The sequence below is a fragment of the Trichechus manatus genome, unplaced genomic scaffold, assembly GCF_000243295.1.
Source record: "Trichechus manatus latirostris isolate Lorelei unplaced genomic scaffold, TriManLat1.0 scaffold00235, whole genome shotgun sequence".
NCBI classification, from domain to species: domain Eukaryota; kingdom Metazoa; phylum Chordata; class Mammalia; order Sirenia; family Trichechidae; genus Trichechus; species Trichechus manatus.
In genome coordinates this window covers 1,420,387-1,443,141 of record NW_004444171.1, presented here as the reverse complement: position 1 = coordinate 1,443,141, position 22,755 = coordinate 1,420,387, and the positions used below count along the sequence as shown (strand labels likewise).

General features: G+C 42.9%; 1 protein-coding gene and 1 pseudogene across 2 annotated transcripts in view; both read left to right on the top strand.

Annotated features, from left to right (window-relative positions):
• Positions 1-12,623, top strand: part of GRB10 (growth factor receptor bound protein 10) — a 258,555-nt gene extending 245,932 nt beyond the window's left edge. For both annotated transcript variants that reach the window (XM_004389154.3, XM_023743079.1), the window contains 2 exons: positions 8,414-8,507; positions 11,879-12,623. In XM_004389154.3, the coding sequence (XP_004389211.2) occupies positions 8,414-8,507; positions 11,879-12,025 (241 nt within the window). In that variant the 3' untranslated portion in view covers positions 12,026-12,623. The remainder of the gene's footprint in view (positions 1-8,413; positions 8,508-11,878) is intronic.
• A 7,699-nt stretch (positions 12,624-20,322) lies between these two features.
• LOC101348481 (RNA/RNP complex-1-interacting phosphatase pseudogene) lies at positions 20,323-21,481 on the top strand (annotated as a pseudogene).
• The last annotated feature ends 1,274 nt before the right edge of the window (positions 21,482-22,755 follow it).

Genomic DNA, 22,755 nt, shown 5'->3' with positions numbered 1-22,755 from the left:
TGAATGCCTTTGCATAGTCAGTAAAACACAGGTAAACATCTTTCTGGCATTCTCTGCTTTCAGCCAAGATCTGTCTGACATCAACAATGAAATCCCTTTGTTCCATGTCCTCTTCTGAATCTGGCTTGAATTTCTGGCAGTTCCCTGTTAATATACTGCTGCAGCCACTTTTGAATGATCATCAGCAAAATTTTACCTGTGTGTTATATTGATATTATTCAATAATTTCCACATTCTTTTTGGATCATCTTTCTGTTGAATAGGCATAAATTGAATCTCTTCCAGTCAGTTGGCCAAGTAGCTGTCTCCAAATTTCTTGGCATAGACAAGTGAGTACTTCCAGCACTGCATCCATTTATTGAAACATCTCAGTTAGTATTCTGTCAATTCCTGGAGCCTTGTTTTTCACCAGTGCCTTCAGTGCAGCTTGGACCTCTTTCTTCAGTACCATTGATTCCTGATCATATGCTACCTCCTGAAATGGTTGAACATCAACCAATTCTTTTTGGTATAGTGACTCTGTGTATTCCTTCCATCTTATTTTGATGCTTCCTGCATCATTTAATATTTTCCCCATAGAATCCTTTAGCATTGCAACTTGAGGCTTGAATTTTTTTCTTCAGTTTTTTCAACTTGAGAAATGCTGAGCATATTCTTCCCTTTTGATTTTCTAACTCCAGGTCTTTGCACATGTCATTATAATACTTTGTCTTCTTGAACCACCCTTTGAAATCTTCTGTTAAGGTCTTTTACTTCATCATTTCTTCCGTTTGTTTTAGCTACTCGATGTTCAAGAGCTAGTTTCAGAGTCTCTTCTGACATCCACTTTGGTCTTTTCTTTCCTGTCTTTTTAATGACCTCTTGCTTTCTTCACGTATGATGTCCTTGCACAACTCTTCTGGTCTTCGGTCATTAGTATTCAGTGTGTCAAATCTCGAGATGGTCTCTGAATTCAGGTGGGATATACTTAAGGTTGTACTTTAGCTCTCGTGGAGTTGTTCTAATTTTTTTCAGCTTCAACTTGAACTTGTGTATGAGCAATTGATGGTCTGTTCTGTAGTCGGCCCCTGGCCTTGTTCTGTCTGTTGATACTGAGCTTTTCCATCGGCTCTTTCCACAGATGTAGTCGATTTGATTCCTGTGTATTCCATCTGGTGAGGTCCACGTGTATAGTAACCATTTGTGTTGTTGAAAAAAGATATTTGCAGTGAAGTTGTTGGTCTTGCAAGATTTTATCATGCGATCTCCGGCATCGTTTCTGTCACCTAGGCCATATGTTCCAACTACCGATTTTTCTTCTTTGTTTCCAATTTTCGAATTCCAATCACCAGTAATTAGCATGGCATCCTGATTGCATGTTTGATCATTTCAGACTGCAGAAGTTGGTAAAAATCTTCAATTTATTCATCTTTGGCCTTAGTAGTTAATGCATAAATTTGAATAATAGTCATATTAACTGGTCTTCCTTGTAGACATATGGATATTATCCTATATCATTGACAGCATTGTACTTCAGGATAGATCTTGAAATGTTTTTTTTTGATTATGAATGCAACACCATTCCTCTTCAAGTTGTCATTCCCGGTATGGTAGACCGTATGATTGTCTGATTCAAAATGGCCAATACCAGGCCATTTCAGCTCAATAATGCCTAGGACGTCGATGTTTATGCATTCCACTTCATTTTTAGATGATCTCCAATTTTCCTAGATTCATACTTCATACATTCCACATTCCAGTTATTAATGGATGTTTGTAACTCTTCTCATTTTGAGTTGTGCCCCATCAGCACATGAAGGTCCCGAAAGCTTGACTCCATCCACGTCATTAAAATCGACTGTACTTTGAGGAGGCATCTCTTCCCCAGTCGTTTTTTGAGTGCCTTCCAACTTCAGGGGCTCATCTTTCAGCACTATATCAGACAATGTTCCGCTGCTATTCATAAGGTTTTCACTGGCTAATATTTTTCAGAAGTAGATCACCAGGTCCTTTTTCCTAGTCTATCTTAGTCTGGAAGCTCAGCTGAAACCTTTCCACCATGGGCGACCCTGCTGGTATTTGAATACCAGTGGCATAGCTTCCAGCATCACAGCAACACGCAAGCCCCCACAGGACGACAGACTGATAGACAAGGACACAAAAGTTAGCATACTATAAATACTCTACTCTTTTCTGTTGTGTCCTGACGATTGCTCCATAGCAATATATGGAGATCTTCCTCATTTCGTTTCCAACCAGCCCCATATTGAGGGACATTTGGAATTTTTCCAGGCTTGTGTTACATAAGCTATGTGCATCATTTTGTGGTTTTGTTGGTGAATTCATAGAAGAGGGATTGTTGGGTGGAAGCTAAGTGCTTATGTAATACTGTAGGATACCACCAGATTCTCTTCCATAGGGTTGTAGCACATGGGAGTCTCGGCAGGCATTTATAAGTGACTCTTCCCCACAGCCTCTTCAAGGGAGTAGGTAGACAGGCGGCTGGATTTTAGCCAATCAGATAATATGGTTGTAATTTGCATTTCTCGCATTATGAAGGAGACAGCTTCTTTCCATAGGTTTAAGGGCTATTTGTAGTTCTTTTTCTTTTTGCCATTCTGAAATTTTTATAGCTTTTGCCCGTTCTTCTAATCTGTTTTTTTAAAGTTGCAAATACTTTTTCCTATTTTGTCATATGTCATTTGACTCTGCTTATGGTGGCTTGTTTGGGTTATGCCAAAATTTGTTTTTGTGAATTTTATGTGGTCACATTTATCATTTCTGTCCCTTACTTTCTGGATTTTTGAGTCGCAGTCATGCAAATTTTTCCCACTTTTAGATAGCAAAGCAGTTCATTCATGTTATAGTACTTGTACTGTTTCCTTCCTTCTTTTCTTTGTTTTTGATTGTTTTTTTGTTTGGTTGTATAGATCTTGAATGCATTTGGAATTTCTTTTATCCTGGTGTACAGTATAAGGAAGAAATCTAATTTTGTTTTCCACATAGCTGTAAAATTGTTCCAAAATGACTTGTTTGAGGTGTTACCTGTCTTAGGCTGGGTTCTCTAGAGAAGCAAAACCAGTGAAGTGTGTACATATATAAAGAGACTTATATCAAAGAAACAGCTCACTCGATTGTAGAGGTTAGAATGTCCCAAGTCTGTGGATTAGGATAGAGGCTTCTCCCAATTCACATAGCCACAGGGTCTGGCAAACCAAAGATCACCAGGTCTGAAAGCAGGGCTCTTGCTTACAGGCTGTGAATATCAACAAATCCCACGATTGGCAGGCAAGACCGCAAGTCTTCTCCTGATTCACGTAGATGCAGGGGCTGTCGAAACCAAGATTGGCAGATTGGAGAGCAGGGCTCCACTCACAGGCTGTGAAGATCAACATACCCCTAGATCAGCAGATGAGCTGATAGCTCAAGTCCCAAGAACCGGAGGTCAGATGAACAGGAGGCAGCCGCAGAATCTAAAGCAAGCGAAAAGCCAGAACGTCTGCCTGTATTTGGATGCAGGCCACGCCCCCAAGGAAACTCCTTTCAACTGATTACCTACTCACAGCAGATTCCATCATGGGAGTGATCACATATAAACACTGAGAATCATGGTCCAGCCAAGTGACACACAATCTTAACCATCACATCGCCTTTATTCTAGAGCAGTCCCTTTTAAAGCATTAGAAATGACTCCTCTCCTAACTATAAAAAAAGTGTTCCTCCTCTCAAGTTTCTAGCAGGCCTAGGAGGGAAGAGCCTAATGTTTGAGATTTCTTTCAGTGACGTTGAGTGTACGTGTGTGTGTTTCTCCAATTTACTGCGTTAACCATGAGTCTCAGAATATTCTAGTGATGTCAGTGTTAACTGTATAGTCTGTGGAATTAATTCTCAGAAAGCCGAGCTGGTTAGCTCACCAGGTAACACCGTACTGCAGAAAAGCAAAGCTTCCACAGTGGACTTAACTTGGCACCATGGCCACTGAGTGTTCCTCCCCTGAGCCAGGGCAGTGACAATGACATCTGAATCCCTGAGGACCAGGCATGTCAGAATTTCAGAGAGGTGGCCATGGGGACGTGTGCATTTTGGAAAAGCTTCCCAAGTGATTCTGAGATAAGACCCCATGGCTCCACTTGGGATTAAAAAGGCTTACCTTGTTACCAGACGCAGGGGCTGGGGCAGCCTGTATTGGGTAGGTTAGCACAATGCACTCTGGTGAATTATATGCCAACCTCCTTTTGTTTTTCACTATATATGTCTTTCAACTTTTCCTGCAGTTGATCCCAGTCAATAAGGTGCCTATTTTTTAAAGACTTCTGTTTGAAGGGAAGAATGGTAAGATGTGAACATCAGCCCTCGGCTCTCCTCCCCCCAGACAAACCCTTCTGGTGTTGTCTGCCTGTTTTAAAAGCACAAGTTCCTGTCTGTCATCTGGTCTGAGTTGTCTCTAAGGTTACAATTGTCAGTTCAGAAGTGAGGCCTCCAGAGCACCAGCAAACACAGACACAGAGCTAATGGGACCAGTGCAGCAATGCTGCATGCCCGGCTACTTCCTGTGCTTAGGGAGGAAATGGATGGAAAACAAGGTAAATTAAAGAATCCGTTTCTAATCTTTACTGCTCCCTGCAGAGATAGTGGAGGCAAGCCGATTTAGAGAGTCAAACAACAAGAAGAAAACAACCTTGAAAGCAGTGGAGAAATGACAGATGTTACAAAGCAGTGTTTCCTATAGCATTAGCCCTGAGCTGTGTGTGCAGTTAGACAGAGGGGCAAGAAAGAAAGCGACATCAGGGCCTTGAGTAAACCTGGGAAGTATCCTTGAAAGCCCTGGTGTCCAGGCAGCCCCTGTGTGCAGGTGACTGAATGTGTGTGTATCTCCACATGTGCATATGTATGTGTGCATATGTGTGTACATGTGTTTGTCTCCATGTGTGCTGTCTACACACACACATGTGTTGTCTCCACATGTGTGCATGCACGTGCATATGTGTGAATGCACACACATGCACCCAGCCACTCCCACGCAGCCCCACAGAGCACTGAACTCATTGCCTACTTCCAGTCCCACAGCCCATCCCAGAACCTGAAGGAGAAGGATCTTGTTAAAGGGCAAATTTAGTAGTTCCTCAGCTAGAAGAACCCTTTTGAGGCTTCTACTCACGACCAACAGGATATGGGGATCTATTCTCCCCTCTCCCCACCCCTGCCAATCCCCTGTCACAGTCAGATGCAGTTCTGCCCCACCAGCCTTGTGACAGTTCCCCATTCTCAACCTCTGTGCTCTTTGTACATGGCGGTCTGTCTGTCTGCAATCCACACTCCTCCACTTGTCGGAAGGAAATGTCTTCATCAAGACTTAAGCTCTTTGAAGCTTTCCCTTTCCCCAAAGACAGAGTTAGGGGTGCTGTCCCCTGGGTTAATACAGCAGCCTTGTCAGAAACCATGATGGTGCTCACCAGGCCGCGGAGGAGCATTGGGACCTCACGGTTGTTTTCCCTGTTGGGCTCCTCCATGACTTCTGACTGTGTGGCTGTGGGAAAAATGTCTTCTCTGTGCCCCAGTCTCCTCCTCATAAAACAAGGCCGTTGTGCAGACTAAATGAGTTAATATGTGTAAAACATTTTGAGCAGTGTCTAGCTGGTAAATGTTAGCTGTATTTTAATTTTCAGACTTTTGTTCTCTGAGGAATGAACAAGTTCTTCCTGTACCTAATGTTAGTTCTTAATAAAGGAGAACGTGCTACTTTCCTTGCTGGGTCACATTCGTGACTTCTTGAACTGGAGAACATTCCCTTGGTCTGCTTATTCACTTGGCTTTTTCCCTGTAATCATTCTCTTAAAAATTTATGATTGTCTACAGTTTGCTTGTTGTGATTTATGATTATTTCAAGCTAGCGTCTATCAAGTGCTATAGTGCAAAACATTTTATATACATCAGCCGTAATCTTCCAGATGATGCTGCGAGAGAGATGTTATTCCCCTTTTGCAGATGAGGAAACTGAGGCTGGGAAGGCAATTTGCTCATGATCATAAAGCTAATAGGTAACAAGTCCAGGATTCTTGCTGACTTCTAAGCCGTGCTATTTTTACTCCTGCAGGCTACCCCATGTCAATAACCGACAGCTTCAGGCACTACCTGTAAATCCCAAGCCTTTGGGGACAGCCCCAGGGTCTTCTGGGGATCCAGAGCCGTTGCAGGGGTGGGGTGGAGGTTGAGGCAGAAGCAGAGAGGAGCACTTGTCTCCAGGAGCAAGTCCAAGGGGGCGCCAGATGAGGCGCAGAACGACATTCTGAGGCGCCACAAACATGAAATACGCCTGACTAAGGCAGCCGGACAAGAAGGGGGAAGGCATTTCTGTTGATGTCGCCATTATCAATGTCTAGTCATCTTCACATTGGGGGTGGGGAGTGTGCACCATTTAGAGATTGCCCCTGGGCGGTCATTGCCCTCGCTATGTCCCTGTGGGGATCAGGTCCTAAAACTGGGACACAGATGGTACAGTGTCTCCCCCCTGCTTAGCTGTCCACTTCCTGATAACCAGACACAGGCCACATTCACCCTGCAGCTGAGTATCTCCAGAAGCAGAAAGCAGTTAAAAAACAGATTAGAAAGTGGGGGCGAGGTGGGGGGGTAGCTGTGTCAAAGGGCTTTCAGTGACTGGTTTTTCCAAAGGAGATTACCAGGCTTTTCTTCTGAGGTGCCTCCAAGTGGACTCGAACCTCCAGCCTTTCTGTTAGCAGTTGCGTATGTTAAACCGTTTACACCATCCTGGCACTCTGAGAAAGGGACAATCGTAGCGTTTTCTCTGTGGAAAATATAGAGCCCTATAATCTTCTGGGTTCCTGCTAGTAATGATTGTTTATTTGGAATGAAATGATTTTGAGGAAAGAAAACAATCTTTGAGAAGGAAGACCCTGGCTTGGCAGGCATCTCTGCCCAGAAGAGGAACTAGACCTTCTGGTCCTCTTGGCCTCTCTTCTGCCGTGGAGTACACGCCACAACAGAGCCCATTACTCTTACCGCTGTTCCCTCCAGTCTGCCGAGCCAAACCATGGAGTTGCACTCTAGCAGGTGTTTGCCACAGCTGTCTTCTGAGAGCACATGCCGTGTGAAATGCTATAAAAAGGGGTTGTACAGTCAGGGGAGTCTGGAAAAACTGGTAGTTTAGCTGATTCCTGAAGTTTGATTTCATATACCTTTTAAGTATGTTTCTTCTCAGGCCATTTCTTTTTTTGCGACTTGGATTAGGACATTAGGACTTTTTTCTCTTCCTTTCCTAGTGTGTAACCATCTGTCTTACCAGCTAGTTCCAGATTTGTTCACCTAAAAGCAGTGAGTTTGTGCTTCTTTGTGCTGTTCTAATTTTTAAGTATTTTTAAAATTTTGAAATAATTTCAAGGTTACAGAAAAATTGGCAAGATTACTGTAATGAACTCCTGTATACCTCGTACCCAGAACCCTGTGGTCAGCTGCCAGTCATGCACTTTGGGCAGAAATATCGCAAAAGGGCTCCAGTATCTAATTTGAACATGAGATGACAATAGTATCTTCCAGGTTTCTCCACTATAAGTTACTGTTTTTCCCTTTATAATTAATAAGTACTGAAGGGAGATCCTTTGAGACTTTGTAAATACTCTGTTTGTTATCAAACGCTCACCTGCTAGTTTTAGCATCCCCTGAAGATCTTTTCCTTTATCAGTTTTACTATGGTAATTGCCAAATGGTGACTTTCTAATACAGTTTCTATTATTCCTTCTATACTTACCTAGCTGGCATTCTGTTCTAAGGAAGAGCCTTTCCTTCTTCCCTGTTGATGTATTTTGCTCACTTATTCATGGATGCCTCTTCTGTTCCACTACTTATAATCCATTACTTCTATTACTTTATATTTTGATGCTCAGATTTGGCCCCTTGGAGCCCTGCAGGCTGCCCCGTGTGTCCTTTAGATATGTTCCCATCATTCTTTGAACACTTCCTAACTACTTCCTGGCACAGGATGCTCCAGTTTCGTCTCGTATTTTCCCTATGGCCTGGGATCAGCCATGTCTCCTGATCTTTTAACGGAGAATGGTGTTTAGAAACCACAGTCTGGGTGCCATGGGTGTCGCCGCTGCGAAGGCATCACTGCTTCCGACCCCTCTCATCAGACAGAGCTAGGAAATTCAGGGTGTGTGCATCCATGGAGTCCCATGGTGGTGCAAATGATTAAATATTCAGCTGCTAACTGCAAGGTTGGAGGTTCAGTTCTACCCAGAGGCACCTCAGAAGAAAGGCCTGGCCATCTGCTTCTGAAAAATCAGTTTCTTAAAAACCATATGAAGCACAGTTCTACTGTGACACACACAAGATTGCCATGAGTCAGTGTCGGCTCAACCATATCTATCCTTCTATATTTTTAAAATTGTTAATAATAAATTGGTTATTTTTCATTCCCCAGGCTTTTTCTCCTCCGTGACAGCCAGAGTAATCCAAAGGCATTTGTACTCACACTGTGTCATCACCAGAAAATAAAAAATTTCCAGATCTTACCTGTAAGTACTGATATTTTCATACTAGCCCTTATTTTTTTGTTTTCTAATTTCATTCTTAATGTGGTTTTCAGGTTATAAACTAAACTATCTGACGTTAGACAGTTCTAAGCTCACAGATGTGATGCTTTCAAGAGTCTCTTCAAAGGTTTGCTGTTTGAAATTTGGGACAATGTTTTCCCTAGCAATAATATTGTAAATGAGGATACTGTGCTGAGACCCTCCCACATGCCTGTGTAGCTCATAGTTGGTGAAACAACACTATCAGTGCCCTGAGTCCTGGCCTAAGGAGGAGCAGGGTCAGTGGTAGAAAGACATGGAGGAGAACTCTGTCATAGCTAAGGAGTGCAGTGGCTGTGAGCATGTGCAGTTACGAAGGTAGGAATTGTACAGTAGGTTTGACTGTTGGCCCCATGAACCTAAGGAATTGTCTGATCTAGGCTGGTGAGAATCAGAATACAAGAAGGTTGTAGAAAACTGACCCACAGCTAGGTGGACCACCAGTGAGAAGTTGTGTTGCTCATTCCACGTGGTCCTTGCACCAGAAAACAGAGGCTGTCTTTGAACAATTCCAAAAGCATGGTTACAGAGGACGTTGGTCAACACTACTTTTTTTACCAAGCAGTTTTTGTTAAATTTGTCTAATGTGGCTTAACTCTCCTCAGTGTACCACAGTTCACATTTTAGCTTAGGATTAGGATGTTACATGGGACACAATTGTAAGCGCTTCTAAGGATTCACAGTTTAGTTGGGCATAAGATATGCAAAATTAATATCAAATGTTTTATGTAATGAATTGATACATTCTGCAGGTAGTAATAACTGTCACAAAACATTTCCTGTGGAAAACAAACCTAGGAAATGTTTTGCCAAAAAAGGATGGCCAAATATTTTCCTCTCAGAGATTCCCTCTGCACGTTAACAGCATAAAAGCTCTGAGAAGGCTTGGAGTAAATAAATGTGTCTGTTGCATTTAGTTCAAGCCGGCATTTTTCAAGGTAGCTTGACTCTAGGACCATTAGACTGTCTCCAGAATTTGTAATGAAAGGAGGCCGTGGGCTTGTGAAGGATAGGAAGGCCATCTTGTAGATTTCACCCGTTAGTGATAGCAAATATACTGTGTACTATCTGCCATAGCGCGGTGGTTAAGAGCTGGACTGCTAACCAAAAGGTTGGCAGTTTGAATCCACCAACCGCTCCTTAGATACCCTATGGACAGTTCTACTCTGTCCTGTAAGGTCACTATGAGTCAGAATCTTCTTGATGACAACGAGTTTGGCTTGGTTTTTATATGCTGTGTAATCAATTGCTTTGCTCTGTTTTAATTCCCCTATTTTACAGTGAGAAAGATGATGCTGATAGCTTGCAGTGCTTGCTGTGAACAACACTAGTAGAAAGGGATAGAGCCTGGGTTTGAGCCTAAACTTCACAAAACATTATAAGTAAACATGAGGGTTATTATTCAAGGACAAGTGCTTCATTCACAATCCTTTGAATTTTTTTTAATTTTTTTGACATCAAACAAAATCACATACGTACGGGTAGTCCCCAGCTTACGACGGAGTTCCTTTCTGACAACTCCTTCATAAGCAGGTTCTGACGTAAGTTGAATGCCTCATTTTTTGTTTGTTTTCATTGTTATTGCCTTTTATGATCAGTATCTTTATAAATCAGATCTCTGTCTTTGAGGGTTGGTATGAGAATGATAACATCAGTAAATTACATGCTACCACATTGTATGAAGTACATATCACTAACAATAAAATGTACCAAAAAAAAAAAGATGATCGTAAATGCGGTTCGTTGTAACTCAAATACCTCATAAGTCATGGACCACCTGTACGTGTGATTTGACATCACATATACCTTTGATGTATAGGACACATCAGATTATTGACACCAGGATATATTCTCCCCCAATCCTATATAATAATCCCCAATCCTAGAAGTAACAGAGGAACAATAACTTGGGACTTAGAGCAGTAAGATTGTAGCCTTGGTGTGGGAGAACAAGCTATGAGATGTGCTTTTAGCTACAGTGGCGTTTCTGGTGTTAAAGAGTGGTTCTAAGTTTATTAATCACCAAAGATTTAAAACTTGCTGACTCTTTGAAATGCACAGTGTGATACTTTTGCTCTGCTCTGTTAGGCAAGCATTGATTTAAAACTCACCAAGTTCACATAGATGTCAGGAGTATAATTCTTTCTGGGAGGTATTATGAAGTTCCTCAGTTCTGATGAAAACAGCTACAAGTTTTCTAGGACTTGGGAAAGTTGCTTTACCTACATGGTCTTATCAGTCCTATACAATAATTCAATAATTGCTTCATAACTGAGCAAAATGAGCCTCAGAGGCCTTAAGAAGGTTGCATGAGGTTATAGAGCAAGAAGCCAGGTGCGCGTACTCTTTCCATAGTGCTGTGTGCGGTGGATGCTTAAAAGTTAGCTGTCTGTGCTCAGGGGTCCCCAAGGCCACCGTCAGATTATTTCACTAGAAGGACTTACAGAACCCAGAAAACACAATATACTCATAGTCAAAATTTATGACAAGGAAAGGATGCAGGTTAAAATTGGCACAGGGAAGAGGCACATAGGGTGGAGCCCAGGAGAGAGAACCAGGTATCCTTCCAGTGGAGTCATAACAGACAGCACTTAATTCTCCTAGCAATGATGTGTCACAACACCCAAGAGGTATTGCCAACCAGGGAAGCTCACCCGAGCCTTGGTGTCCAGAGTTTTTATTGGGGGGTTGGTCATGTAGACAAGGAGCACCCACAAAGCTAACCTTAATTATTCAGTCTCCATTCTCTGTAGAGGTCAAGCTGATACTGCATGACCCAAGGCCCCACCATAAATCACATTGTTAGCCTAGACTATCTGGCATGGCCCAAGGCCCCCAGTAAACAAAGATACTCTTATCAGGCAGGATATTCCAAGGGCTTAGAGGTTACCTCTCAGGAGCTGGGCAAGGGCCAAACCTTTCTTTGGAATGTGCAGAGTTTGGACAACCCAGCTTTGCTGAGTCAACCCTTGTTATACTCTCTTTATGGAGCCATGCTGGCAAAGTTGACTCTCGTGAGCCATGTGAGCTGAGAGGAATTTAGAGCTTTTCTGCTCCAGCATGCTAGCTAACAGGTGAGCAAAGGGTGGCCCAGCAGGACTTAGTGACTCAACCAGCACCACACCCAGGGCCAAACCCCAGGCCTCTGACCTTCCATCCCAAATGTTTCTTGCCTACTCTGCTGACTCCGTGTGTATGTGCCTCCGTTAGGAATGTAACTATGGACAAGACAAAGGTGCTAGTGAACATCAGCCTTATGTTACTCCCTTGAGGGCCTGACCTCTAACTTGGAAAGTGTTCTTTTGTCTCTCTAGTGTGAGGATGACGGACAGATGTTCTTCAGCCTTGACGATGGGAATACCAAATTCTCTGACCTGATCCAGCTTGTAGACTTTTACCAACTCAACAAAGGAGTTCTGCCTTGCAAACTCAAGCACCACTGCATCCGAGTGGCCTTATGACCTCAGATCTACTCTCGGCTGAAGACTGGAGGAAGTTACACTGGAATGAAGAAGAGGTCTGTAGATTGGTTGAGAACACATATCTATTCTGCACCTTGGCACTCGGAGAGAGATGGGTTTGTTCGGTGCCATCCAACCAAGATTGACTGGTTTGTTGGACTTAGCAGTGATTTGCTGCTGAGAAGCCAGCAGGATCGCCTCCCTCTGCATTTGCCAAATCAAAGAGGGTATGAGAAATCAAGCGCAAATTTGAGAATAAACTGGAATGAACATCTTGGCTGGGCCACTTAGGAACAAGAACCGAAGAGAAATAATTAGAAATGGACTCTTGCCCTGGAATAATCTTGACAATTAAAACTGATATGTTTACTTTTGTATTGATCACTTTTTTGCACTCCTTCTTTGTTTTCAATATTGTATTCAGCCTATGTTAGGAGGGGATGTGGCTTTTCAGTTCATAAAGGCATGAAAACCGTTTTGAATGGGCAGAATTCAAAGACTGAATAATGGTCCCCAAACGTTTGCAGAGGGTGCTCCTCCCCTCTGCAGATTACCACAGTGTGGATTCAGCTCCCAAATAACAAACCACCCCCACCCCTTCCCAGTATACTTGAAAAACTTTGTTTTAGTACAAGGTGTTGACTGTGGTAGGCATTTGGCCTCATTTATGGACCCAGTCAAGCAGCCACAGTCTCTTAGTCATTTCTCTATGCACAGATGTCCAATACTTTTGTCATTAACGTGTCTTGTCCTCCACAGTTCAGGAGACTATTTCTTTGAAAAAAAGTCACTGTTGCACAGCACAACAGGGCTGAACCACCTCGCCTCTAGCTGGATGAAGGCCAGCCTTCCTGAGACACGCCCAGTCGCCACGGCCACCAGCGGTGCCGCAGAATCCGCCCCCGGGGCCACTTTTAGCCTCACATTTTTCACAGCCTCAACCTGTTCTAGAATGATCGCTGCCTTACCCCCGCTGCGAGGCTGAGTCTTGGCTGATCTCCCTCCGGGGATTAGAGGATCTGAAAGAAAATGGCACCCAGCTGGCTTCCTGCAGTGTCCTGTGGGTTTCCGTGGTGATAAAGAAACATTACAAAGGGCACAGACACAGCCTGACATTTAAAGGTCTTTGCTTATGACCGTCCTGCTGAAACCCCCCTAAGCCAGTGAACGCAAGGCAGCTAGAGGCTCCTCCTCTGCTGGCTTAGGGTCACAAGTACCTCACAGTGATTGTGGACATGGACGCGGTCTATCAACACAACACTTGCTTCCCCCTCGGGGAGAGGAATCAGAAGAGGGGCAGGAGTTGTTCACTTGGTCCCTCCACCCCACGGGCGCCATCTTTGCCATTTCCCCTTAGCTAAGTTTTCAGGTGTGAGAGTGGCCATTTCTTTACCTTTGATCTCTGCAAAGCAGAAAGGGCTCCCTTGACCAGCGTACAGACTACTGTGGTGAACAAGATGATTTCCCTTCCTGATGTAACAGTTATAACACTTGACTGGCTCCTCTGAATAGACGCTCACCACTGGATTGCCTAAAATCCGACTCACTGAAGTGCTCCCAAAGGAACGGCAGTTAATCGTTCTTCGGTTGACATGCCTCGTTTAGGACAGACATTTAATGAACTTCAGTAACACATATTAGCTGTCATTAAGTCTATAGTATAGAGACACTGTATTTTAGTTTACAGGCCAGATGCTGTTTTTTTCCATGTCTACTTAGAAACACAAAGAATTTTTAGTAAAACATGTTTCTAACCAGAAATACTAAATTGCATTTCTTCCTGTTGTAGCCAATTGGCAATTAGGTAATACTCACGTTCAGACCAGATAACGTAGGTCTGCTGAACTTCACGTTAGGGAAGGTTACTCCAGTTATACCTTTATATCCTTTTTCTCCTCAGTGGTTTGACGTAAACTTCCCCCCTCGACATGTACTTTTTTTTTAACCTCTAGGATTTCTTTTTTCTGTTTATGTAGACAAGTTCCATTAGCGCATAATCCCTCCCTCACGCCCCTTTCCCATAGACAGGCTAGGATTCGCAGTAAATCATATTTATAAATACGCGTTTTATTTAAAAGGAGGTTCGCAATTTTGTATGTAGATGGTTTGACACGTAGTCTTTTGTACTTTCCAGCCTAAGTGAATTGTTGGAGAATGTAAACCGCCCTAGCGCCACAACAGACTTCCTGCAGCCCCTGGCTCACCTGCCTTTGTGCTGGGTAGCTGGGAATTCCACCTGAAAACAACAAAGTCCCTAGAGTCTGCTGGCTTCCAGTCCAGCAAACCAAGGACTGAAGGACATTTGACTTCTATTTTTGTATTTAAATGACATGAATGTAAAGGGGACAGCTCAGGGTTGTTATGGAGCCTGTTGAATTTTTATCTCTGCCTGTGATTTTCTTTTCTCAAACCAATACTTCATGTAGCAATCTGGACTAAGTAGAGAAGGGAAATGCCAAATGTTTTTGGTCTTAGAGTCGAATCGCTAAGCTCTGTTGCATTAGGTGTTAGAGTTCCAGAAAGTTTTCTTGTCTATTGAACCTTGAAGAAATATGTGCCTCAGTCTAGATGTGTTGTCTTCTCTTTTCTGCACTTAATACCTGACAGTGTGACCAATCAGCGCACCTTACCGGGAGTGGGGTGTGCTTGTTGTAGGTTGTGGTGTCACAGTGCACGCTACAGAGACTTAAATGGCCTGACATCGAAATGTTTTCAGGGAATGCAAAAGGTATTAACTGAAGAGACAAAACCTTTATTCCATGTGCTTTGCTTCATTCTGTACATAACTCTTTGGCTCGTGAACCTAATTGTAAACTTTCAGGTATTTTTGTACAAATAAGGGACTGATGTTCTGTTTCTTGTAATTAGAAATAAACATGAATACAGTGTTCTTCATTTTCTATTACTGGTAATGTCTCTTTCTATATTTAAAAACATTATGGCTGGTTGTCCGCTAAAACCCTTTGGAAGTGACTTAGAATATTTAAAATGTGCTGCTTGTCAGTAGTTAAAAGCTTGCACAAGGAATTGACAGTGGTTCCAAAGGGGTTGAGGCGTGAGCACGGGACTTCGGGGGGTGGCAATGCACAGAGGCCTGGCCTTGGAAAAACCCTGTGACTCTCCTTTCCGTCTTGCCGCCCAGTTGGGCTAGAAGCAGCTCCAGGTCACTGGGAAATTGTCTGCATTCAAATTCCAGCCCCACGTTGGCACCAGGGCATTGTCTCAGCTTTTCTCTTTTCCTCCATGCACCTCTACTGGTAATCACCAATGCCCAGCTGCCGTTGAGTCAACTCAGACTCATAGTGACCCCATGTGGGTCAGAGTAAAACTGTGCTCCAGAGCATAGTCAGTGGCTGATTATTTGGGTGGACTTGAACCTCCAACCTTTCAGTTAGCAGCTGAGCACATGAACTGCTTGCACCACCCAGTGACTCCGTCAGTAAATGATCATAGCCTGGGTTAATTCTGTTGGGAGTGGGGTGGAGGTAAGCACCCAGAGAAGGCTCAACTTCCTTGCTCTTTTTAACCATCCCAGGATATCCCACTGTACCTAAGAATCTACACTTACTATTGGGGTGAGAGTACTGTGGGAAATGTCACAGTATCAGTTAAAATGTTTAAAGTTAGAGGGTCAGAAATTCTAGTTCAAATGACCTTAAGCAATAAGGGAATTTATTGACTCACGATTGAGTAGTCTGAGGGTAAACTGAGGCACAGAGGGATCAAGGAGCTTGAGAAGTCAGGATCCTGTCTTTCTCCATCCCTCACTCCATTTACAAGATCCACATGGTGGCATGATTACTGCTAAAAATAAAACCTGTTGCCGTCGAGTCAATTCCGACTCAGCGACCCTATAGGACAGAGTAGAACTGCTGCATGGGGTTTCCAAGGAGTAGCTGGTGGATTTGAACTGCTGACCTTTTGGTTAGCACCCTCATACCCTGTCAGGTTGAAAACCAGTGGTAGCACCTGTATAGATAACTTCCTTCACAACTCTGTAGATCTATTTGGATTGTGTGCCAGTCCCGGGTCAGGCAGCCTCCCCCATAATCAAATGTGAGGGCGTCACTTTGCCAGGGCTGTTCCAAGCTCTGACTGGAACTGCACAAACCCATGTAGTTACCATTACTCTGTATAAGCTACTGCCCTCTAGACCTCCACATACTCTCACAAAGCCACTCAACCCCATTATGAGGAAGAGATGGCCATTCTCAATTTATAGATGAGGAAACAGGATCAGAGGTTAGAAGATTTGTCCACAGAGTGCGTGACAGATCCAGGATCGGGCAGACTGCAAACACACCACCAGGTAAATAAAGTGACAACACACGCCTTCACTTGCAGCATGTTCTGCTGGTTCAGATGTAATGTAAATGGAATAACGTACAATGGAGTCCTGGCTGGCGCCAATGGTAAAGTGCTCGGTTACTAGCCAAAAGATCCTCGGTTTGAACCCACCCAGAGATGTCTTGGAAGACAGGCCTGGTGATCTGCTTCTGAAGGGTCACAGCCTTGAAAACTTCATGGAGCAGTTCTGCTGTGCACACATGGGGTCACCATGAATCAGAATCGATGGCAACTAATAACAATGACAACATCAGGTAGGTGTTTGTAGCAAATACATATTTTAGAAGAAAGAAAGTGGGATTAGAAGCCTCCACCTGCCTGACCCACTGCCATTCCTGAGCCTGACCCCTTTTGATCCCATCTTCAAGTCTGTTCCTTGGAAGGCTGAGCCCCCAACCAGCAATGTTCTCTCATGCCTGCCTGTGAAGGGAGACCTTGGTGCTGGGGTGCGAGGCTCCCAAGGAGAGTGCCAGGAGCCCAGTCAGAGATGTCTAAGAAGGGATGTCAGCCCATTAACTCCTTCTCCCCCTCCCTGCTCTTCCTTGATTTCATTTGCACTTTCCTGCAGAATTAATCTACAACTTCCTTCTTCTCTCACCTGCAATCTTCTATTTGTGTTTCTAATTCTTTCACATTACACTGTTTTCCATTTTTCTTTCTCTAAAGAAGGTGTCGAAGACAGATGTCCCCTCAGGTTTCACAAATGCTGAAAAAAATAAAAATAAAAAAACAATAATAACAACTCATCAAAACGTTTGGCGTTTTTCCCACTGCAGAGGAACAATTAAAGTAGCAAGACCCTGGGTTTTCTAGTTCAATCAAAAAATTGATGGAGTCTTTTATCAAATGAACCTGAAGGAACAAGTTACAGTTAAAGTTCTAATGGAAGAGCTTATCATTGTCCACATCTAGTTGCTGCTGTTTACATTCCTTTGTTGAGCCTACACGTTCATAGACTTCTTGGCAGGTATATGTTGAACACTTCTGTTTCATGTTTAAGACAGAATCTAAGGCCATGGACGCTAACAACTGATGTATTCGTTGTTTTCTGTCTTTTTCCACGACTGTATCTACTGCCTCATCTTGATTTATAAGCAAAACCTGGAAAACCTACAAAAATCAGGTTTTGTGGTTTATCTAGGAATAATACAGAAAATATTACTGTTATTTTTGGTGAAGAAAATCAATTTTTGTACAGTTTATTTCAATCTAAATAAAATGTGAATTTCGTTTAAAAAAAAACTGACGGAAAGGTGAAGGGGAGGAGAGCAGCTCGCCTCTGTCTTTGTGCCTAGGAACTCACCACCACTGGGGTTTGAGTCCGCTCCCACCTCCTCCCCGCTTCCCCAGTCAGGCAGGGAGTGTGTATTGTCTCATGCCAGTCCTGTCCACCAAGAGGTGGATGCCTTCCTGTATGTGCTGAATTGTATCATTGGTTTTCAGAATCTGAATCCTCAGTTTCCAGGAGTTCAACCCAAAAGGCAGGCTGACCTTAAAGGAAGAATGATAACAAGAATTTATAACCTTCTCCTTATCATGATGTAGACCCTCGCTTTAAAACTCCACAGTCCTGTAAAAGGTGTGTGTGTGTATATAAAGTGTATGTGTGTGTGTGTGTGTGTGCAGTGTTCATGGTGGGGCTGGTGTGTGCATGTATGTGTAGGGTGTGTGTGTTTGGTGAGGGCTGGGGGTGCCCAGGGCCTGGGAGAGGAGGCTGTGTTGTGAGAGGAACGTGGGACGTGTGAAAGAGGGCGAAGGTGTGGATGGTAGTTTGCGCAGGTGTAGTGGCATGTGTGAGAAAGGTGACTGTACGTAGAACGCCTGCATTTTGACCAGGGTGCAGTGTAGACAGCCGCAATGACTGGGAGGAACCTGCTGTTCGGGTCTTCCCTGTAGGCCGTGTCCTTGCTTCAGAGTGTGGGCGTTAACGGTAACTTCAAACAAGATTATACAAGCAGTTATGCAGATAAGCTGATGGAATTAAAAGAAGACGTTCATAACACGGCTTTAAACTTGATCTCACTGCTTCTGTCACATTCTGAATTAATTTTAAATTCATTTAAATTAATTTTTAAAAACATAGTTTGAGTGATTAGCACACTATAAGGAGGATTGTTTTGTGATTAAGAACATTAGCTTGTTCAATGTAAAAAGTGAAATATACCACAACTTCTGATTTTAGAACAGTAAATTCAAAATTGCCCCTTCTCGTCTTGGAAGTTATACAACAATTAACAAGAAGAACAAGCAACAGAAGTGAATAATCCATCTTTGATAAAGTCAAACTTCACCTGCAGTTTCAAACCACTGACGCCTGAGAAGATCCCGCCAGCAGAGGGCACTGCTCCAAGTTACATGGCACAACCTGAGGGGGGAAATTAATGCTCCTTTTTGGGAACAGTGAGAATAGCCAGGGGGTTGACGACTGATGGGTGTCATCTTTTCTTCCCCCAGAACATGGTGTGCACTTTCAACCTGTAGGTAGATCAAAATCTTGTTTGATTTCTGGAACTATTTCTTGAATTACATCTACATACATCTTCTGTTACTTTAGTTCAGATTATTTCTTTCAAGACATCAATTATGTATGTGTTGGATCCCTTTTATCTGCCTTTCACAACCTTTACCAGTCACTGTGGCGTCAACCCTGACTCATGGCGACCACATGTGTGTCAGAGTAAAACTGCACTCCACAGGATTTTCAATGGCTGATTTTTTGGAAGTAGATCTCCAAGGCTTTCTTTTGAGGTGCCGCTAGGTGGACTCGAACCTGCAACCTTTCAATTAGCAGCTGAGCGTGTTAACCATGTGCACCACCAGGGACTCCTTTCATAAACTTTACCATTTTGTCAATCCTTTTTAACTCCTATTTTCATTTGATTTTGTTTTGCTTTCTCAAGCCTGTCCTCCATATCTCTTATGGTGTTTCATTTTCAAAAACACATTTTCTCCTTGGCTCTATTGCAAATTAATAAAATGTTATTTTGGTTAATTATGGAGTTTTATTATTTTAAGTAGAAGTTATGAAAAATTCTCTTGGAAAATAAAAAACTCAATTGTAAATATATCCTCAAGCATACATATATTACACAGATGTCCATGAGAGCTGGCATGAAGTGAAGCTGGGAGATTTCTCTGGAAGGAGTATGCAGGACTAATGGGAAAAGGAGCATGACCACAGGCAGGGAGAGAGTATGTGGCCATAGTCTAGGTCTGTGCTGTCCAATGGAGCCCTGGTGGCACAGTGGTTAAGAGCTTGTCTGCTAACCAAAAGGTCGGCAGTTTGAATCCACCAGCCGCTCCTTGGAAACCGTGTGGGGCAGTTCTACTCTGTCCTACAGAGTTGCTATGAGTCGGAATCAACTCGATGGCAGTGGGTTTTTTGGTGCTGTTTAATATGGTACCATCAGTCGCATGTGACTATTTAAATTTTAATTAATTAAAATAAAATGAAAAACTCAGTTCTTCATTTGCACTAACCATGTTTCATGTGTTCAGTATCCACATGTGGCTGGCTATTGACTATCATATTGGACAGTGCAGATGTAGAACATTTCTATCACTGTATGAAGTTTTATGGCACAAGGTTGGTCTGGGTTACTGGTAATGAGGGCCTTAAATAAAGAAGTGGTAATTAATGGTTAGAATGAAGAGGGTCTCAGCCCATGTGGAGAAATGGAGAATGAAGAAAACCAAAGACACAAGGGAAAGATTAGTCCAAAGGACTAATGGACCACAACTAGCACAGCTTCTACCAGACTGAGTCCAGCACAACTAGATGGTGCCTGGCTACCACCACTGACTGCCTGATAGGATCACAATAGCGGGTCCCGGACAGAGCTGGAAAAAAATGTAGAACAAATTCAAACTTATAAAAAAGGCCAGACTTGGGTTTAGGATCTTATTTTAGCACCGATGTCTAGGGTCTGGCGTTTGGGGAACTGTTGGCTTTGGGTGGGCGCCTTCTTGGGGACCACATGAGCCACTGGCATCATGCCCGCAGCTACTGGGGTCAGGGACGTGCCTTTTCTGGACATTCCTCATCCAAAAAGAAGGGCAAAAACCACATCCCCAAAAGGTGGAAAGACTACCTTCCAGTTGGACAGCGGATGCCTGGGACTCGTTTCATTGCTTTCAAAGTTCCTTTGAAAAAGAGTTTTGAAGGGAAACTTGCTCCAGAAGAATGTTTTTCCCCTTTGGATCTTTTAAACAAAATCCAGGAACAAAATGAAGAACTTGGACTGATTATTGACTTAACATATACTCAACGTTATTATAACCCAGAGACAAACTTATTGGGGTCCACTGTACCCATGTTTTAAACAGAACTGTCTATCTCATCTGCAGATATTTGATTGATGTAGAAAGCATGAGGCCAGATGATGCAATTGAATTATTCAATAGGTGCCGGGGACATTGCATAGAAAGAATGAACTACATTGAAGACCTTCAGAATGGTCCTATCAGAAAGAATTGGAGTTCCAGCGTATCCAGGTCAAGTGGTTTTGAAGAATCAGCACATCTCATGGAACCAGTCCACACCACTAATAAGTTTGTTCGCCAAAGACCTAGGTATAATCTACATCGGACCCAGGATTACCCAACACCATCTCGGCATTTCCATTCACACACCCAGTCAGTCAGGAAATTTTCCCAGAATCAGAATGTTTACCAGAGAAGCCTTATTCCCCCTCCTGGTCCCCCCGGACAGGACTATTCACAAAGGACATACTCTTGGAATGTAAAGCCAGACACCACTCAAGCAGCCCAGAATAAAAGGTTACCTCCTAACATACCTTACAACAGACAATGCTATCGATCCTTTCCTATTGGGGATGGCCTGACTGACATGAACCTCTTCTAGAAATCTATCTGGAGACCAGAGCTGGACTGAAGACAGCTGGAGTGACTTAATTGGATCAGGTCAAATAAGGTTTATTATCTATTTTATTGTTCCTTTACGTGTTAAATGTTAAGGAAAAATTATATTGATATTTACCTCTTTGCTGATAAATTTACAGAAAGTGCGCCAGTAAAGGAAAAATCTCCATCATTCCAGTCTAAATTTTTTTTAAGGAAATATTTTGAAACTGATGAAGTAATAAAGAATCCCCTTGCAAATTATTTTTTAAAATTAAAAAAAAAAAAAAAAAAAAGGCCAGACTTGCCCCATAAAACAAAACGGGACTAATGAGGCACAGCAGCCCAGGGACAAGGACTAGAAGTCAGGAGGGGACTGGAAAGCTGGTAATAGGGAACAGAAGGTTGAGAAGGAACAGTGTTGACATGTTGGGGGCTTGTTAACCATTCTCATAGAGCAATATGTGTACTAACTGTTTAATAAGAAACTATTCTGTAAACCATCTAAAGTACAAAAAAAAAAAGAATTATCTGTGTGAGATTAAATTGACAACAGCAACTTAGGGGGTTTGATGGGAAGCCTAGGGGGAAGTGAGTTGAAGATAATGGTGATGGAATAATCTGGAAAAGGATAGTGAGAATGGCAGCACAACGGGAAGAATGTAATTGATGTCACTGAATTGTACATGTAGAAATTTTGAAATGGTGTATCTTTGGCTATGTACATTTTCACCAGAAAAAAAATAAGGTCCTCCAAGGTCAAGAAGGGAGAGTGTTGACATGTCATGGGATTGTTAACCAATGTCATAAAACAATATGTGTACTGACTGTTTAATGAGAAACTATCTGTTCTGTAAACCTTCATCTAAAGTACAATAATTTTTTTTTTAAAGCCAGACTTACAGGTCTGACAGAGACTGGAGAAACTCTGAGAGAATGGCCCCTGGACACCCTTTTAACTCAGTACTGAAGTCACTCCTGAGGTTCACCCTTCAACCAAAGATTAGACAGGCCCATAAAACAAACAATAATACACATAGCTTTACCATTTATACGGACTAAATGGGCCCACCAGCCCAGGGGTAAGGAAAAGAAGGCAGGAGGGGACAGGAAAGCTGGACAAATGGAAATGGGGAACCCAAGGTTGAGAAGGAGAGAGTGTTGACACGTCGCAGGGTTGGCAACCAATGTCACAAAAGAATACGTATATTAATTGTTTAATGAGAGACTAATTTACTGTGTAAACTTTCATCTGAAGCACAATAAAAAAATTAATAAGAAAAAAAAAGAATGAAGAGGGATTCATCTGAGAATCCTGCATCTGGTTGATGTTCTGAATTGGCAATGCTCAGCTCCAGATTTAAGGCAGAGGCTACCTCCCCTTAGATGATGCCTCAATCTCACCCCCCAGGTAGGGCACGCTGACTTCATGTTTGCTGCAGCAGAATAAACAGTCCAATGTCTTTGTCTTCTTCCATCCACTTTGCTTTCCAATTATAACTAAATTACAGAGGTTTCACATC